Source organism: Colobus angolensis, unplaced genomic scaffold (assembly GCF_000951035.1).
Source record: "Colobus angolensis palliatus isolate OR3802 unplaced genomic scaffold, Cang.pa_1.0 Scaffold170, whole genome shotgun sequence".
Classification (NCBI taxonomy): Eukaryota; Metazoa; Chordata; class Mammalia; order Primates; family Cercopithecidae; genus Colobus; species Colobus angolensis.
In genome coordinates, this window is record NW_012114822.1 from 7,611 (window position 1) to 23,564 (window position 15,954).

General features: G+C 49.6%; 2 protein-coding genes across 2 annotated transcripts in view; one reads left to right on the top strand and one right to left on the bottom strand.

Annotated features, from left to right (window-relative positions):
- LOC105509167 (solute carrier family 2, facilitated glucose transporter member 7-like) overlaps positions 1–5,625 on the top strand; it is a gene marked incomplete at its 5' end in the record, with an annotated part of 12,123 nt that extends 6,498 nt beyond the window's left edge. The window contains 3 exons of the mRNA XM_011938297.1: positions 1,227–1,302; positions 4,037–4,164; positions 5,407–5,625. Coding sequence (XP_011793687.1) covers positions 1,227–1,302; positions 4,037–4,164; positions 5,407–5,625 — 423 coding nt within the window. The remainder of the gene's footprint in view (positions 1–1,226; positions 1,303–4,036; positions 4,165–5,406) is intronic.
- A 9,406-nt stretch (positions 5,626–15,031) lies between these two features.
- Positions 15,032–15,954, bottom strand: part of CA6 (carbonic anhydrase VI) — a 61,979-nt gene continuing 61,056 nt past the window's right edge. The window contains exon 10 of the mRNA XM_011938298.1: positions 15,032–15,360. Coding sequence (XP_011793688.1) covers positions 15,032–15,360 — 329 coding nt within the window. The remainder of the gene's footprint in view (positions 15,361–15,954) is intronic.

The following is a 15,954-nucleotide window of genomic DNA, read 5'->3' on the forward strand; positions in this document are numbered from 1 at the left end:
AAAAAAAAAAAAAAAAATGTAAGTTCTTAGTAGATAGGGATTCTAGGAAGTGAAAAGAGGTGATCATGACTGAGCGCCACCTGCAGAGACCACCGCCAGTGACATTTCCGAAACCTAGGGGCATCCCCGGTGGCTCTTTCACTCCTTCTGTCTGACCAGGGGCTCTGCCTGAAAATGCACCAGCAGCTGCCGGCTTCACACCAGGTCCAGGGTGGCCCCACTAACCCAGCCAGCCTCGCTTTTGTTTGACGTGTTGAATGGCCCCCAACCCACCCGCCTCCTCTTTCTGTTGAAAATGAATCAGATCATGTTGTTTCTCTGCTTGGAAGCTCCCACGGCCTCCTCTCTCACCTCACCATCCAGCTCTGTTGCCAGCTTGTCCCTTGAGGCTGTCTCATAACTGTGACTACAGGGTTCCCTGGGAAGTTCATCTGGGGGCGCCTGGTGAGTTTAGCTGAAGTTCGTTGACCTGGTTTTGCATTGGCTGTTCTCCCAGAAGTTGGGAGCAGAGATGGTGATCTGCTGGCTCCACTGATCCGGGGGTCCTAGGAGTCTCCAGAGAGTAGTAGAGAAAGTCCGGACCTCAGCTCACTTATGTTGACTGGGTGACTTTGGCTGTTGCTTGATTCCTGAGGGACTAAGGTTCCTCATAGTCTGTGTTCAGAGCCCTCTGTGCTCTGGTTCCATGATTGTGGGACTGAAACAATCGTATAGGCTGGGCGTAGTGGTGCACGCCTCTCGTCCCAGCCACAGGAGGCTGAGGCAGGAGAATCTTGAACCAGGAGGCGGAGGCTGCAGTGACCCAAAATTGCGCCACTGCACTTCAGCCTGGGCGACAGAGTGAGAGTCTGTTTCAAAAAGAAGAAATAAGAAATAATCACAGAGTCGCTCAGAGGGCAGAGGAGTATCACAAAGATGAGATGAGTTAACATTTGTGATTTGTAAAGTGTGGAGAATAGCACCTGGCAGGAAAATAACTCAAAGGTAGGTGTCCCTCGTTCTCCATGACGCTCACCAGGTGAGGCTGGAGGGCGCCCTCTGGGAGGCTAGAAGGCCTGGTTCTCACCGGCCTTCCTCTCTTGCCCACAGAGCCCTTGAGGTCCATGTAGGTGCACAGACATCTAGGTGCGGCTCCTCCCTGGGGCAGGAAGGTGGGACCCGCAGGTGGACCCCTCCACACGTGGGGCTCCTGGCCTCAGCCCAGACAACCCTACCTCTCCCCACAGAACAAGGTCTCCGAGCTATCCTACCTCGGCATCATCTGTGTCTTTGCCTACATCGCGGGACATTCCATTGGGCCCAGTGAGTACCCGCGTGCTGCCCTCGCCCCGGCCATCCTGGTCCATTCCTGGGCCGGGCACGCAGTCGGTGCTCCACACATATTTGCTGAGTGAATGGACGTGCTCATGCAGATCCCACCCGTTCTTAGCTCTAAGCCTTGATGGCACTCCAGGCCATGTTCATTCATTCAACCAGCGTCAGCCAGGCCAGTGCCCCACTGATCATGTGTGGCTCCCAGGGGCGCCCAGACTCAGGTTTGGCGCCCAAAAAGGAGATGAGCTTTTGCAGAGAGGGAGCTTGTGCCGTCCAGACCTCCCTGGGGGCACCTCCGTTTACATCCATACCCTCCAGACACTCACTTTAGCCTCCAAGCCCACAGCACACCCAAGGCTCAACTGCCTTCTGTCCCTGCTGACCGCCAGCCACAGTCCCTTACTACACTGTCCCCAATGTCCTGTTGCCAGCGGCTTCGGGCTTCCACCTGGGCCCACCTCTTGGGCAGCCTCTGAGACTCCAGACTCCTTTCTCAGTGTGTCCTGAGAATTGAACCTCCTTCTCCCTGCCTGGGAAGAGACACCCCTGACTGTGAAGGCTCTAATAACATTCCCTGAAGAATGACTTTAATAACATTCCCTGAAGAATGTTCATTTTGAAAGCGCTGTCCATAAACCAAAATGAAGGTATGAATTCATTCAACCCCCATTGGCGGAATACCTCTTTACACTGTGCTGTGTCAGGCACATGAATGAGACCGCATAGTTATATTTAAGGGTATTTAAGAAGTGGGATTTAGTCCTGGCACGGTAGCTCATGCCTGTAATCCCAACATTTTGAGAGGCAGAGGCAGGCGGATCACTTAAGGTCAGAAGTTCGAGAGCAGCCTGGCCAACAAGGTGAAACTCTGTTTCTACTAAAAATGCAAAAATTAGCCAGGCGTGGTGGCGGGCGCCTGTAGTCCCAGCCTGAGGCAGGAAAATCACTTGAACCCAGAAGGCAGAGGTTGCAGTGAGCTGAGATCCACCACTGCACTCCAGGTTGGGCAAGAGAGCCAGACTCCGTCTAAAATAAAAGTGTTGTGGGGGTGGGATTTAGAGCAGGACACCTTCCCAGTATACCTCAGACGTGGAGGCAGCAGAACCTCGAAGGAAAAGCGCTAGTGTGTAGGTGACCTGGCCAGGTTCCAAGCCATTCTGCCCCCACTGCCTGTGTGTCACCTGGAGCAAGCCGTGATTCTTCTCCAAGAACAGGGGTGATCAGGGGTGCCGGCAGATGCGAGCTCAGAGCATGGGCTGATCTGACATTCAACTTAGGCCTAAGGACTGTTCGCTGCTGCTGTGGTGGTGGACAGGAGGGAGGCAGGACAGATGGCATCCCTTGGGGGCAGGGCCCTGGAGAAAGGGCCCGGGCCCCACCTCACTGGGCTGCAGGAGTTTGCATTTGATATCCCAGCTTCATTCAGGGGCTTTGAATTCTCCTCCATGTCCATCCAGGGAGATCGGGCCTTTTCTTTTCTTTTTTTCTTTTTTTTTTTTTTTAGAGTCAGAGTCTCACTCTGTTGCCCTGGCTGGAGCGCAACCTCCATCTCCTGGGTTCAAGGGATTCTCCTGCCTCAGCCTTCTGAGTAACTGGAACTACAGGCGCACACCACCACACTGGACTAATTTTGCATTTTTAGTAGAGACAGGATTTCACCACGTTGGTCAGGCTGGTTTCAAACTCCTGACCTCAAGTGATCCGTGAGACCCGGCCTTTTCAATGAGGCCATTTCACCACCTAACCAGGGGTGGGAAGCTTGGAAGAGGAAGGACAGAATCTTCCTCTTTCTTTGTGTAAAGCTACAGATATGTATATATGCAGGACCTAAACAGACACACAGTATTAAAATTTCATGGGAGTGGCGATTAGGGAACAAAAATGGCTTTAGACATTTTAGACAAAGCCTCTTTTTTTTGTTTTTTTTTTTGAGACGGAGTCTCACTCTGTCGCCCAGGCCCGAGTGCAGTGGCACAATCTTGGCTCACTGCAAGCTCCACCTTCCGGGTTCACGCCATTCTCCTGCCTCAGCCTCCTGAGTAGCTGGGACTACAGGCACCCGCCACCACGCCCAGCTAATTTTTTTTTTTTTTTTTTTTGGTAGAGACGGGGTGTCACCGTGTTATCCAGGATGGTCTCGATTTCCTGACCTCGTGATCCGCCCACCTCTGCCTCCCAAAGTGCTGGGATTACAGGAGTGAGTCACTGCGCCCGGCCTAGACAAGGCTTCTTAAGGAGGCGATAATGAAAAACAGTTGCCCAAGAAAAGGTGTAGGCCTCAGGCGCTGCCATACCCAGATCCGCCATAGGAGGGCGGCACTTCCCAAGCGAGGGCCGTCTAAAGTCACAGTGACGCCAGCGCAGAGGAAGCTCTTTCAGAAAGCTCTGCCTGTAAGCTGGAGCCGCCTCACTCCCGCTGCTCCCACGAAGCTTCCCATCCATTAACTTTCTGCAGACCTTCATGGAGCGTCATTGGCCTTGAAGCAGCAGCAATGGAAATTCAATTCTAGGCTCTCCAACCAGCCTTTGCAAAGTGGACCTTTCCAGCTCCTGCCCTGATCACACCCTGGTTTTGTGGGTAAAGGCAGGGTTCTTTTCCAGTGCCCAATCCCAGCCGGGGCTCTTAAGGGACCTAGGTCTGAGGCTAGAGTGGGCCGCATCCCGCCAGCCCTGGGGACCCCTGGGTCCTTCTCCGCCCCACCCATCCTGTTCCGACCTCCAGGTCCTGTCCCCTCGGTGGTGAGGACCGAGATCTTCCTGCAGTCCTCCCGGCGGGCAGCGTTCATGGTGGACGGGGCGGTGCACTGGCTCACCAACTTCATCGTCGGCTTCCTGTTCCCATCCATCCAGGTGAGCGAGGGTCCCTTCCCCAGTCCGCTGCACCCGGCCTCCAGGGAGTAAGCTGTATTCCCTTCCGCTAAGCACATCTGTGAATCCAGCAAGGTGGGGACGGGCTCTCAGACACATCCAAGGGTCCACAGACACACGTGGCCCCACTGCCTCCAAATCCTTGAAGACACGGGTTTCCCAGTTACTGAAGCGTGATCCCCTCACTGAAATTGTAAAGGGCTGTTGCTTAGGGGCTCTGGTCCACGGAGCTCAAAGGTAGTAGAAAGCAAACAAAGCCAGAGCCAGGGAGCAGATCCCCCACCGCTTCCTTCCTTGTTCCAAAGACAAGATGGGCCACAAACTCTGCATTCTCAGCACCTTCAGGGCACAGAGGCCGTAAACTCCTATAGTCAAAAGGGTAAGCAGGTTTTTTTTTTGTTTTTTGTTTTCTTTTTTTTTTTTTTTTAGACAGGGCCTTGCTCTGTCACCCAGGCTGGAATGCAGTGGTGCAAACACAGCTCACAGCAGCCTCGACCTCCCAGGCTTAAGTGATCCTCTCACCTCAGCCTCCCAAGTCGCTGGGGCCACAGGCATGGGCCACCACACATGGCTATTGTTTTAATTTTTTTTTTTTTAGGGATGAGGTCTTGCTATATTGCCCAGGCTGGTCTCAAACTTCCAAAGCACTGGGATTATGGGTGTGAGCCATAGCACCCGACCAGTTTCTTTTTGATAATAGGGTGAGGGGGATCCAATTCTCTAGATTTTTTTTTTTTTCTGCAAAGTTATCACAATTTTCTAGCTATATCACTCCTCCAGGAGTGAAACAAAACTGGCCACCAAGCAACTCCTTTATGGACTCACAAAGGCCTCGACCAGCACTGGTTATTTGTTGTTGTTTGTTTGGGGGTTTTTGTTTTTGTTTTTTTGGAACAGAGTCACGCTCTGTTGCCCAGGCTGGAGTGCAGTAGCACAATCTTGGCTCACTGCAACCTCTACCTCCTGGGTTCAAGCGATTCTCCTGCCTCAGCCTCCCGAGTAGCTGGGGCTACAGGTGTGTACCACCAGGCCCAGCTAATTTTTGTATTTTTAATAGAGAGGGTTTCATCATGTTGGCCAGGTTGGTCTCAAACTCCTGACCTCAGGTAATCCACCTGCCTTGGCCTCCCAAAGTGCTGGGATTACAGGCGTGAGCCACCGCACCCAGCTGGATCAGCCCTGTCTTTCTCTGCCCCCTCCTCTCTTTCTCGTCTCCTGGTCTAGGAGGCCATCAGTGCCTACAGTTTCATCATATTTGCGGGAATCTGCCTCCTCACCGCGGTTTACATCTACGTGGTTACTCCTGAAACCAAGGGCAAAACATTTGTGGAGATAAACCGCATTTTTGCCAAGAGAAACAGGGTGAAGCTTCCAGAGGAGAAGAAAGAAGAAATCACTGATGGGCCTCCCACACCCTCTCCTGCCAAGGAAACTTCCTTTTAGTGGCCCTGCATGACGGACGGACGGGAGCCCATATTTAAGGCTTCCTTCTCTGCGAATGGGCCTCCTAGCCCCAGGCTCTGGGGAGGACAGTAGCACTGAGGCTTGTGTTGTTGCCCCCATTTAATTTAATTGTGGATATTATTAAATACCCACAATAATGCATATTTAGCTGAGAAGTTCCAAGGCTAGCCACTGAGGAATGACCTGGGGGAAGGGGCAGGTACGTGAATTTTGATTGGTTAAGACTTGATTTTCCAATTCTACATTGGCGCCAACGTTTAAACGATGTATGGAGGCACTTTTTTAAAGTAAAACTTTTCAAGTTCCACAATTGCTATGGAGACCCAAACTGCCATCGTGGCATCGATTAGGGAGTCCAAGGCTCTGAATGTCATTGCTTTCCTGACGACATGGCTTCCTTTCTCCACCCTGTGGTTGCAGGTTGCACCGTGAATCCCAGCCCGCGTGCCTAGCTCTGTCCTGTCGATCACAGGGTTAAGGGGGCCAGCCCCTCCACACCTGCGGGGGATTTCTTGTCAGGTGGGACGAGAGCCTGAGAAAAGAAATAAGACACAGAGACAAAGTATAGAGAAAGAACAGTGGGCCCAGGGGACTGGCGCTCAGCATACGGAGGACCCGCGCCGGCACTGGTCTCTGAGTTCCCTCAGTATTTATTGATTACTATCTCTACTATCTTGGTGAGGGAGATGTGGCAGGACTATAGGGTAATGGTGGGGAGAGGGTCAGCAGGAAAACATGTGAACGAAGGGCTCTGTGTCATAAATAATTTAAGGAAAGGTGCTGTGCCTGGATGTGCACGTAGGCCAGATTTATGTTTGACTTCACACAAACATCTCAGTGCAGTAAAGAGCAGTATTGCCGCCAGCGGGTCTCGCCTCCAGTTTTCTGGAGGTTTTCTCCTATCTCAGTAAATAGAATGTACGATCGGGTTTTACGCCGAGACATTCCATTCCCAGGGACGAGCAGGAGACAGATGCCTTCCTCTCCTCTCAATTACAAAGAGGCCTTCCTCTTTCACTCATCCTCCTCAGCATAGACCCTTTACACGTGTCAGGTTGGCTCCTACGAGGCCATATCTCGGACTGTCTCAGTGGGGAGAAACCTTGGTTTCCTTGGGCAGAGGTCCCTGCAGCCTTCAGCAGTGCATTGCGTCCCTGGGTACTCGAGGCTGGAGAATGGCGATGACTTTTACCCAGCATACTGCCTGCAAACACATTTTTAACAAAGCACGTCCTGCACAGCCCTAAATCCTTTAAACCTTGAGTCAACACAGCACATGTCTCTGCGAGCACAGGGTTGGGGCTAGGGTTACAGATTAACAGCATCTCAAGGCAGAAGAATTTTTCTTAGTACAGAACAAAATGGAGTTTCTTATGTCTTCTTTTTTCTACACAGACACAGTAACAGTCTGATCTGTCTTTCCCTCCCCCACAACGGGGGCCACAGGCAAGGGAGTAAGACCATTCCCAGTCCACTCTCTCTCCTCTCCCTCCGATGGGACAAATGATATCTTCCTTGAAAACAAGGTGCAGGGCTGGGCGCGGTGGCTCACACCTGTAAACCCAGCACTTTGGGAGGCCGAAGCGGGTGGATCACCCCGGCTCAGGAGTTCGAGACTAGCCTGGGCAACACAGTGAAACCCTGTCTCTACTGAAAATACAAAAATTGACCAGCGCGGTCACGTGTACCTACAGTCCCAACTGCTCGGGGAGGCTGAGGCAGGAGAATTGCTTGAACCCGAGAGGCAGAGGTTGCAGTGAGCCATGATAATGCCACTGCATTCCAGCCTGGGTGACAGAGTGAGACCCTGTCTCAAAAAATAATAATAATAAAAATAAAAAAGCACTTGCATTCTGGCCTGACCATGTCACTCCCTGCTGGAATCCTAGGCTGACTCTGTCACTTGAGATGATAAGGCTGGAACCCCATTGTCATAACGTGGGTTTCTCGCCACCCCCCCCAAGTACTTCCAATCCTCTGTGCCTTTCTCCCTGGGGTGCTTTCATATGCCTTTCCTCCAAACAATCACAGCCCTACCCAGCCTTCAAACCCCAGGTCGAATGAGCCTTAAGAACCTCTCCTGTCCTGTCCAGTGGGAGGTCCTCTCACCTCTGGACTCTGGAGTCACTGTACATCTCTTCCCGTTGGCGGGCTTGTCACTTTGCATATTATAGGTCTACCTGTTGCCCTGTAGCCTCCAAACTTAATGGCTTAAAACAATGACAGCTGTTATGTCTCCTGGTTCCTGTGGGTCAGGAATTCAGAAAGGACTCCGTGGGAATGGCTTGTCTCTGCCCTTTGACATCTGGGGCTTCAGCTGGAAGACTCGGAAGCCCAGGAGCAGAGCTGTCTAGAGGCTCCTTCTGCTTCTGATCGCTGGTGCTGGAGGGCAGCGAAACTGACACTCAGCCTGGGCTCCTCACACCTGGGGAGCTGCATTCCTGGGGGTGACAGGGCAGGGGGAGACAGAATCACGCACGTACCAAGAAAGTCACATGCTGTTTGCTAGATGCTAGTCAGTCACTCCAGCCCATATAGTGGCAGGAGGGATGGTTGTGATGAGAATTGGACCACCCCTTTAATGTTATTTTTATTTATTTATTTATTTTGAGACAGAGTCTTGCTCTGTTGCCCAGGCTGGAGTGCAGTGGCACAATCTCGGCTCACTGCAACCTCTACCTCCCAGATTCAAGTGATTCAGCTGCCTCAGCCTCCCGAGTAGCTGGGATTACAGGTGTGCACCACCATGCCCAGCTAGTTTTTGTATTTTTAGTAGAGATGGGGTTTCACCATGTTGGCCAGGCTGGTTTTGAACTCCCAACCTCAGGTGATCCATCTGCCTTGGCCTCCCAAAGTGCTGGGATTAGAGGCATGAGCCACCACGCCCAGCCTGGACCACCCCTTTTAGAGACAGGGTCTCACTCTGTTGTCCAGGCTGGAGTGCAGCGACAATCATGGCTCACGGCAGCCTCGAACTTCTGGGCTCAAGCAATCCTCCCACCTCAGCCTCCCAAAGCACTGAAGATTACAGAAGTGAGCCCCCGCACCTGGCCTCTTTTGAATAGAGGAGTGTGTCAAAAGAATTTGCAGAGATAGTTGAAACCATCTCAGTATCTTTCTTTGGGTCTCACATTTTTCACCCATTCAGTCCCTAAGTTACTTAAGGTCTTTTAATTTCACTTTGCACATTTCTAATGGAGGCCAATAATCTTTGCCTCACGTAAACCAGGTGGAAATGCTTGGTAAGTATGAAGCATTTCACAAAGGTCAGGGTTCATCTTCATGGCTGCTATTAGAAATGGATCTGACAGCTGCGTCCCCTGCATGATCATTCCAGAGTCTCCACTGGGCCCATTCTCTGTCTGGATCTGTACAGAGCCCTGCACCAGTGACTGAGTCCCCAGCAGGTCCGAGGTGTGGCTCCAGCAGGTCATGTGGCTGAGGCAGCCTAGGTGTCTTCATCCAGGAATCCCAGGAGTCCATGTGATTCCTCTCCCGAAGGAGGATGCCTCCCTCCTGGGTCACAAACCCTGCTGGACGTCTGTTCCCACAGCCTTTCCTGTAGTCCAGAGAAGGGGATGTCCAGGTCTCATAGTAACCCAGTTAGTGGTATGAGAACAAATCAGTGAAGAAGTCACCACCAGAGTGTTGGCTGAGTAAGCCCAGGGCCACCCAAATACATTTGCTGCGCTCTGGAGTAAAACAGAAGATGATCTGGTGGTCTTTGTAGTTGGTGTGAGTGGAGAAATAGGTTCTGGGCCTGGACAAAGCTAACTGGCTTCTGCCCAGTAGAATACAGCCAGGGGACAGGATAGTAAGGGGGTGTTATGAACACTGGAATGCCAATAAATCTGACAACCTACATGAAATGGACAAACTCCTTGAAAAACACAGAGGACCAAAGCTTACTCAGTAAGAAGTAGATAACCTGGGCTGGGTGCAGTAGCTCATGCCTTTAATCACAGCACTTTGGGGATCACTTGAGGTCAGGAGTTCGAGACCAGCCTGGCCAACATGGTGCAACCCTGTCTCTACTAAAAAATACAAAAATTAGCCGGGGAAAAAAACAAACAAAAAATAAATCGATAACCTGAATAGTCTTAAGTCAGTTAAATAAATTGAATTTGTAATTTAAAAACCTTCCCAGAAGGGAAGAAACCTTCAGGCCCATATGGCTTCACTGGTCAATTCTACCAAACGTTTAAGGAAGACATAATACTCGTTTAACACAAATTCTACCAGAAAATTAAAGAGGAAGGAACACTTCTCAATTCATTCTATGAAGCCAGAATTACTCTGATACCAAAACGGCATTAAAGACATTACAAGAAAACTACAACCCAATATCACTCATGAACAGAGATACAAAAATTAGTAACTATATTTTAGCAAGCCAACTCCAATAATATAAGGACAATAATATATCTTAACCAAGTAGGGTTTATCTCAGGAATGCAAGATTGGCTTAATCCTCCCCAAATTGATCTATTCCAGTTAAAAACAATTTCCATCAAAATTCCAGCAGGCTTTTTTTGGCAGGGAGTGGGGAGGTGGTGGATGGTGGGGTTAGAAATTGACAAACTGATTCTATTATTTATATGGAAATGCAAAGAAACTAGAATAACCAAAACAACTTTGAGAGAGTTGAATTTGGGGGAATAATATTACTTGACCTCAAGGCTTATCGTAAAGCTAGAATAATCAAAACCATTTGTGGTATTAATACAACAATAGTGAATAGATAATGGAATGCCAGGAAGAATCCAAAAATAGATCCACACCTATACAGACAACTGATTTTCTTATTTATTTATTTATTTATTTATTTATTTATTTATTTTTTTTGAGACAGAGTCTTGCTCTGTCGCCCAGGCTGGAGTGCAGTGGCACAATCTCGGCTCACTGCAACCTCTACCTCCCAGATTCAAGTGATTCAGCTGCCTCAGCCTCCCGAGTAGCTGGGACTACAGGCGCCCGCCACCTCGCCCGGCTAGATTTTTTTTGTATTTTTTAGTAGAGACGGGGTTTCACCGTGTTAGCCAGGATGGTCTCGATCTCCTGACCTCATGATCCGCCCGTCTCGGCCTCCCAAAGTGCTGGGATTACAGGCTTGAGCCACCGCACCCGGCCTCTTATTTATTTATTTTGAGACGAAGTCTTGCTCTGTTGCCCAGGCTAGAGCGCAGCAGTATGATCTCGGCTCACTGCAACCTCCACCTCCCGGGTTCAAGCAATTCTCCTGCCTCAACCTTCTGAGTAACTGGGATTGCAGTTGCCCACCACCACACCAGGCTAATTTTTTGTATTTTTAGTAGAGACAGAGTTTCGCCATGTTGGCCAGGCTGGTCTTGAACTCCTGACCTCAATGATCCACCCACCGCTGCCTCCCAAAGTGCTGGGATTACAGGTGTGAGCCACCCCACCCGGCCTCAGACAACTGATTTTCCAACAAAAGCAACTGAGTGGTGAAAGGATAGCATATCCAACAAATGTGCTGCAGTGATTATGTCATGTGCCAAAAAATCAACTGTGATTCCTACGTCACATCATATAAACAAATGAACACAAACTGGAACAGAGACCAAATTAAAACCTTAAATTATAAAACTTCTAAATAGGAGATAAATCTTTGTGAACTTAGGTTACACAACACACTAAAAGCACAATCCATAAAAGAAAAAGTTGATAAATTGGACTTCAACAAAATTAATACAATTTTCTATTTGAAAAGTTGTTATAAGAATGAAAAGACAAGCCAAGGACAGGCACAAAAAATTTGCAAATCACATATCTGAGAAAGCACTAGTATCTAGAAGTACAAATGTACAATGCATAAGAAAATCTCAAAGTTGGCCGGGCACAGTGGCTCATGCCTGTAATCCCAGCACTTTGGGAGGCCGAGGCAGGCAGATCACCAGGTCAGGAGTTCGAGACTAGCCTGGTCAACATGGTGAAACTCCATCTCTACTAAAAATACAAAAATTAGCTGGCTTGATGGTGGGCAACTGTGATCCCAGCTACTTGGGAGGCTGAGGCAGGAGAATCACTTGAACCCAGGAGGCGAAGTTTGCAGTGAGCCGAGATTGCACCATTGCACTCCAGCCTGGGCAACAAGAGTGAAACGAGACTCCGTCTCAAAAAAAAAAAGATGCTCAACATTATTAGTAATTATGTAATTATGTAAATTAAAATCACAATGAGACACCACTGCACATCTTATAGGATGCCTAAAATTTTAAATACTGGCTACAAGTTCTGATAAAAATGAGGGGCAACTGGAACGCGGGTCCATGGCTGGTAGAAATGTAAAATGGTCCGGCCACTTCCAAAAACAGCTTGCCAGTCTGTTAAACAGTTAAGTGTACATCTACCACATTACACAGCCGTTCCAATCCTAGGTATTAACCCAAAGAAATCAAAGCAGATGTCTAAACAAAGACATGTACACAAATGCTCATAGCAGTTTCATTTAGAATAGCCAAAGAATTGGAAGCACCACCAAAGTACATCAAGGTGAATGGATAACAAACGGCGGCCTAGCCACACGGGAGAACTGTATTCAGCAATAAAAAGACATGAACTATGGACATGCTCTGCAACCTGCGTGAATCTCAAAGCACTTCTGCCAAGGGAAAGGAGAAACAGCCCCCGAAATTGCCCGCTATATTATTTCAATTGTATAAAATTCCAGGAAATGCAAACTAATCTGCAGTAGCAGAAAACAAATCAGTGTTTCTCTGGGGAAACTTTTGGGGGCAATGAAATGTTTATTATCTTGCTGAAGTGATCATTTCATGAATGTGTGTATATGTCAAAATATCACACGTACATTTTAAATTAAAGAAAACACTGTAAAAATATTTTCTAGGCTAAGTATGGTGGCTCATACCTGTAACTCCAGCACTTTGGAAGGCTGAGGCGGGAAGATCACTTGAGCCTGGGAGTTTAAGACCAGCCTGGCTGAGATGATGAGATCCTGTCTCTGCAAATAATCTAAAAATTGGGACAGTGTCACGGCACATGCCTGTAGTCCCAGCTACCTGAGAGGCTGAGGCTGAAGGATCCCTTGATCTCAGGAATTTGAGGCAGCAGTGAGCTATGATCACGCCCCTGCACTCCAGCCTGGGCCACAAAGCAAGACTGTGTGTCTAAAACATAAATTAATTAAACAAAAAATATATGTTTTTCGAGACAGAGTTTCACTCTTTTTGCCCAGGCTGGAGTGCAGTGGCATGATCTCACCTCACTGCAACCTCCACCTTCTGGTTTCAAGCAATTCTCCTGCCTTAGCCTCCTGAGTAGCTGGGATTACAGGCACCTGCCACCATGCCTGGCTAATTTTTGTATTTTTAGTAGAGACAAGGTTTTACCATGTTGGCCAGGCTGGTCTCGAATTCCTGACCTTGTGATCTGCCTGCCTTGGCATCCCAAAGTGCTGGGATTACAGGCATAAGCCACCGTGCCTGGCCAAAAAAATTTATTTATTTAGAGACAGAGTCTCTCTCTGTCGCCCAGGCTGGACTGCAGTGGCGCGATCTTGGTTCACTGCAAGCCCCGCCTCCCGGGTTCACGCCATTCTCCTGCCTCAGCCTCCTGAGTAGCTGGGACTACAGGCACCCACCACCATGCCCGGCTAATTTTTTGTATTTTTAGTAGAGACGGGGTTTCATGGTGTTAGCCAGGATGGTCTCCATCTCCTGACCTCGTGATCCACCCATCTGGGCCTCCCAAAGTACTGGGATTACAGGTGTGAGCCACTGCACTCGGCCAGTATTTTTTAAATATATGCTAGTAAGCCACACTGTCTCTTGGTGTTTGTCCACCTAGTGGGGAGACGTGTGACCTTGAAAATCAGGAGATCTGGCCAGATGTGGTGGCTCACACGTGTAATCCCAGGACTTTGGGAGGCTGAGACAGGTGAATCACCTGAGGTCAGGAGTTCGAGACCAGCCTGGGCAATATGGTGAAACCCCATCTCTACTAAAAATGTAAAAATTAGCTGGGCGTGGTGGTGAGCCCCTGTAACCCCAGCTACTTGGGAGGCTGAGGTGGGAGAATCGCTTGAACCCAGGAGGCGGAGGCTCCAGTGAGCCAAGATCGTGCTACTGCACTCCAGCCTGGGTGATGGAGCAAGACTTCCATCTCAAAACAAAACAAAAAGAAAAGAAAAAGAAAAGAAAATCAGGAGATCCGAAATCTGGTCTCCGCTTGGCCACAGTGATCATGACCTTAAAGCCAGTTCCTAAATGTCTCTGGGATTTCTTTCCTAGGCCGTTGCATGGGAAAAGCATTCCCTTCCGTCACCTACCACAGAGGTGGTGCGGCCTTTGAGATCAAGGCTCCTGACGGTGCTCAGCTTAGTGCCTTGTAAGCACTTCCAGTGGGTGTTCACTAAATGCTTGTTTATCGGGTGTCATTTGGGGGTCATGTGGCCATGACTCCAAGTTCTGAGAGCTGCAGCCTCTCCCCACGTGTCCTTGTCAGAGTTTGTTACTGAGGCTGGGGTCAGGCTGAGTCACTCTGCCTGCCACAGTCTCACAGATACGAGATTGTTTGGAAATGAAGACTGGGCAGGTCTTTGAACTTTGCTTGGCTCACACGGATTCACTAATCGTTCTTCCTAAGCCCAGGTGCTCCAAAGACGTGACTCCACAGATAAGGAAAGATGCACAGGCCAAGGTTCCCAGGGGGGCAAAGCGTGAGCCTGGGCTCAGGGTGAGGCCTGGTGGCGTTCTCTTAGTTCAGCCCACTCATTTGGATTCACGATTACACCTGGGCATGGTGTGCCAGGTTAGGCAGTTTGCAGGAGTGACTGGAAGGCCCTCCAGTGAAAAACCACTCAAAAAACCAGAGCAATTCCATTTTCAGGCATAGAAGAAAATAGTGCTAATTGAAAATTCAGTATATATTAATGCAGGAGTCATAGGACCTCTTCTTGCCAATAACTGGATCAAAATTAATTTGCCATAAGTTGTATCCTTGAATAAAGAGAACATCCTCTGGGTGGCTGGGCACTGTGGCTCATGCCTATAATCCCAGCACTTTGGGAGGCCGAGGCGGGTGGATCACAAGGTCAGGAGATTGAGACCATCCTGGCCAACATGGTGAAACCCTGTCTCTAATAAAATACAAACAATTAGCCGGGTGTGGTGGTGTACACCTGTAGTCTCAGCTGCTCGGGAGGCTGAGGCAGGGGAATCACTTGAACCTGGGAGGCAGAGGTTAGAGTGAGCACTCCAGCCTGATGACAGAGCAAGACTCCGTCTCAAAAACAAAAAGAAAACATTCTCTGGAGTGTAATTACGATATAATTCAGGCTTTCTTGTCATCCAGATTGTGCTGTTTTCAGCTCGACCCAGAGTGATTGGGCTGTTCTAGAACAGTTCTAGTGATTAGATTGTTCTAGGCTTGGCCTCCACTTCCTTGTCTGAAATCCACAGTTACAGCACTTGGGGGGTGGAGGAGCCTCAGGGGCGATGGCATCACCACCCCATTTTGCAGATGAAGAGCCTGAGCCCAGGAATTCGATGGAGCCAGCATTGCCCAGCGGGGTTCCGACAGTCCCAGCCTTGCCAAGGCTGACAGGCCTCCTGGTCAGGAAGGGGTAGGGAGCAGGGCCCTTGGGGCAGTTGGGCTCTAATGGGCAGCCCCCTCCAGGGTGGATGAGGCAGCCCTCATCCCCTGGCTGGTGGCCAGTCCGTTCAGAAAGCCAGTCTGCATGTCAGTTAACTGTCTGGTGAGTCCTCAGTGGAGCTTGTGGGGAATGTGCCCAGGGAACTGGTAGATCCCACATAGTGGAGGTTTCTTTCGGGAACTCCCCCAAACTTCTGGCATCAGAGCCTCCTGGGTTGACTGACTCAGTCACTTTTCAGATACTGCCCCCTGCCTCTTCAGAAGATCCTGGGTTTCAACATTGGAAGAGATTGTAGCTGTTTTTTACTTTCTGCCTCTAGTAGGAATACTTCTTTCAACATTCTCATATATATATATATTTTTTGGACAGAGCCTTGCTCTGTCACCGAAGCTGGAGTGCAGTGGTGCCACCATAGCTCACTGCAACCTCCCCCTTCCTGGTTCAAGCAATTCTCCTGCCTCAGCCTCCCAAGTAGCTGGGATTACAGGCACACGCCACTTGAGGTCTCGCTCTGTGGCCCAGGCTGGAGGCAGTGGTTCCATCACAGCTCACTGCAGCCCCAAGGGATCTTCTGCCTTGGCCTCCCAAAGCACTGAAGATTACAGAAGTGAGCCCCCGCACCTGGCCTCTTTTGAATAGAGGAGTGTGTCAAAAGAATTTGCAGAGATAGTTGA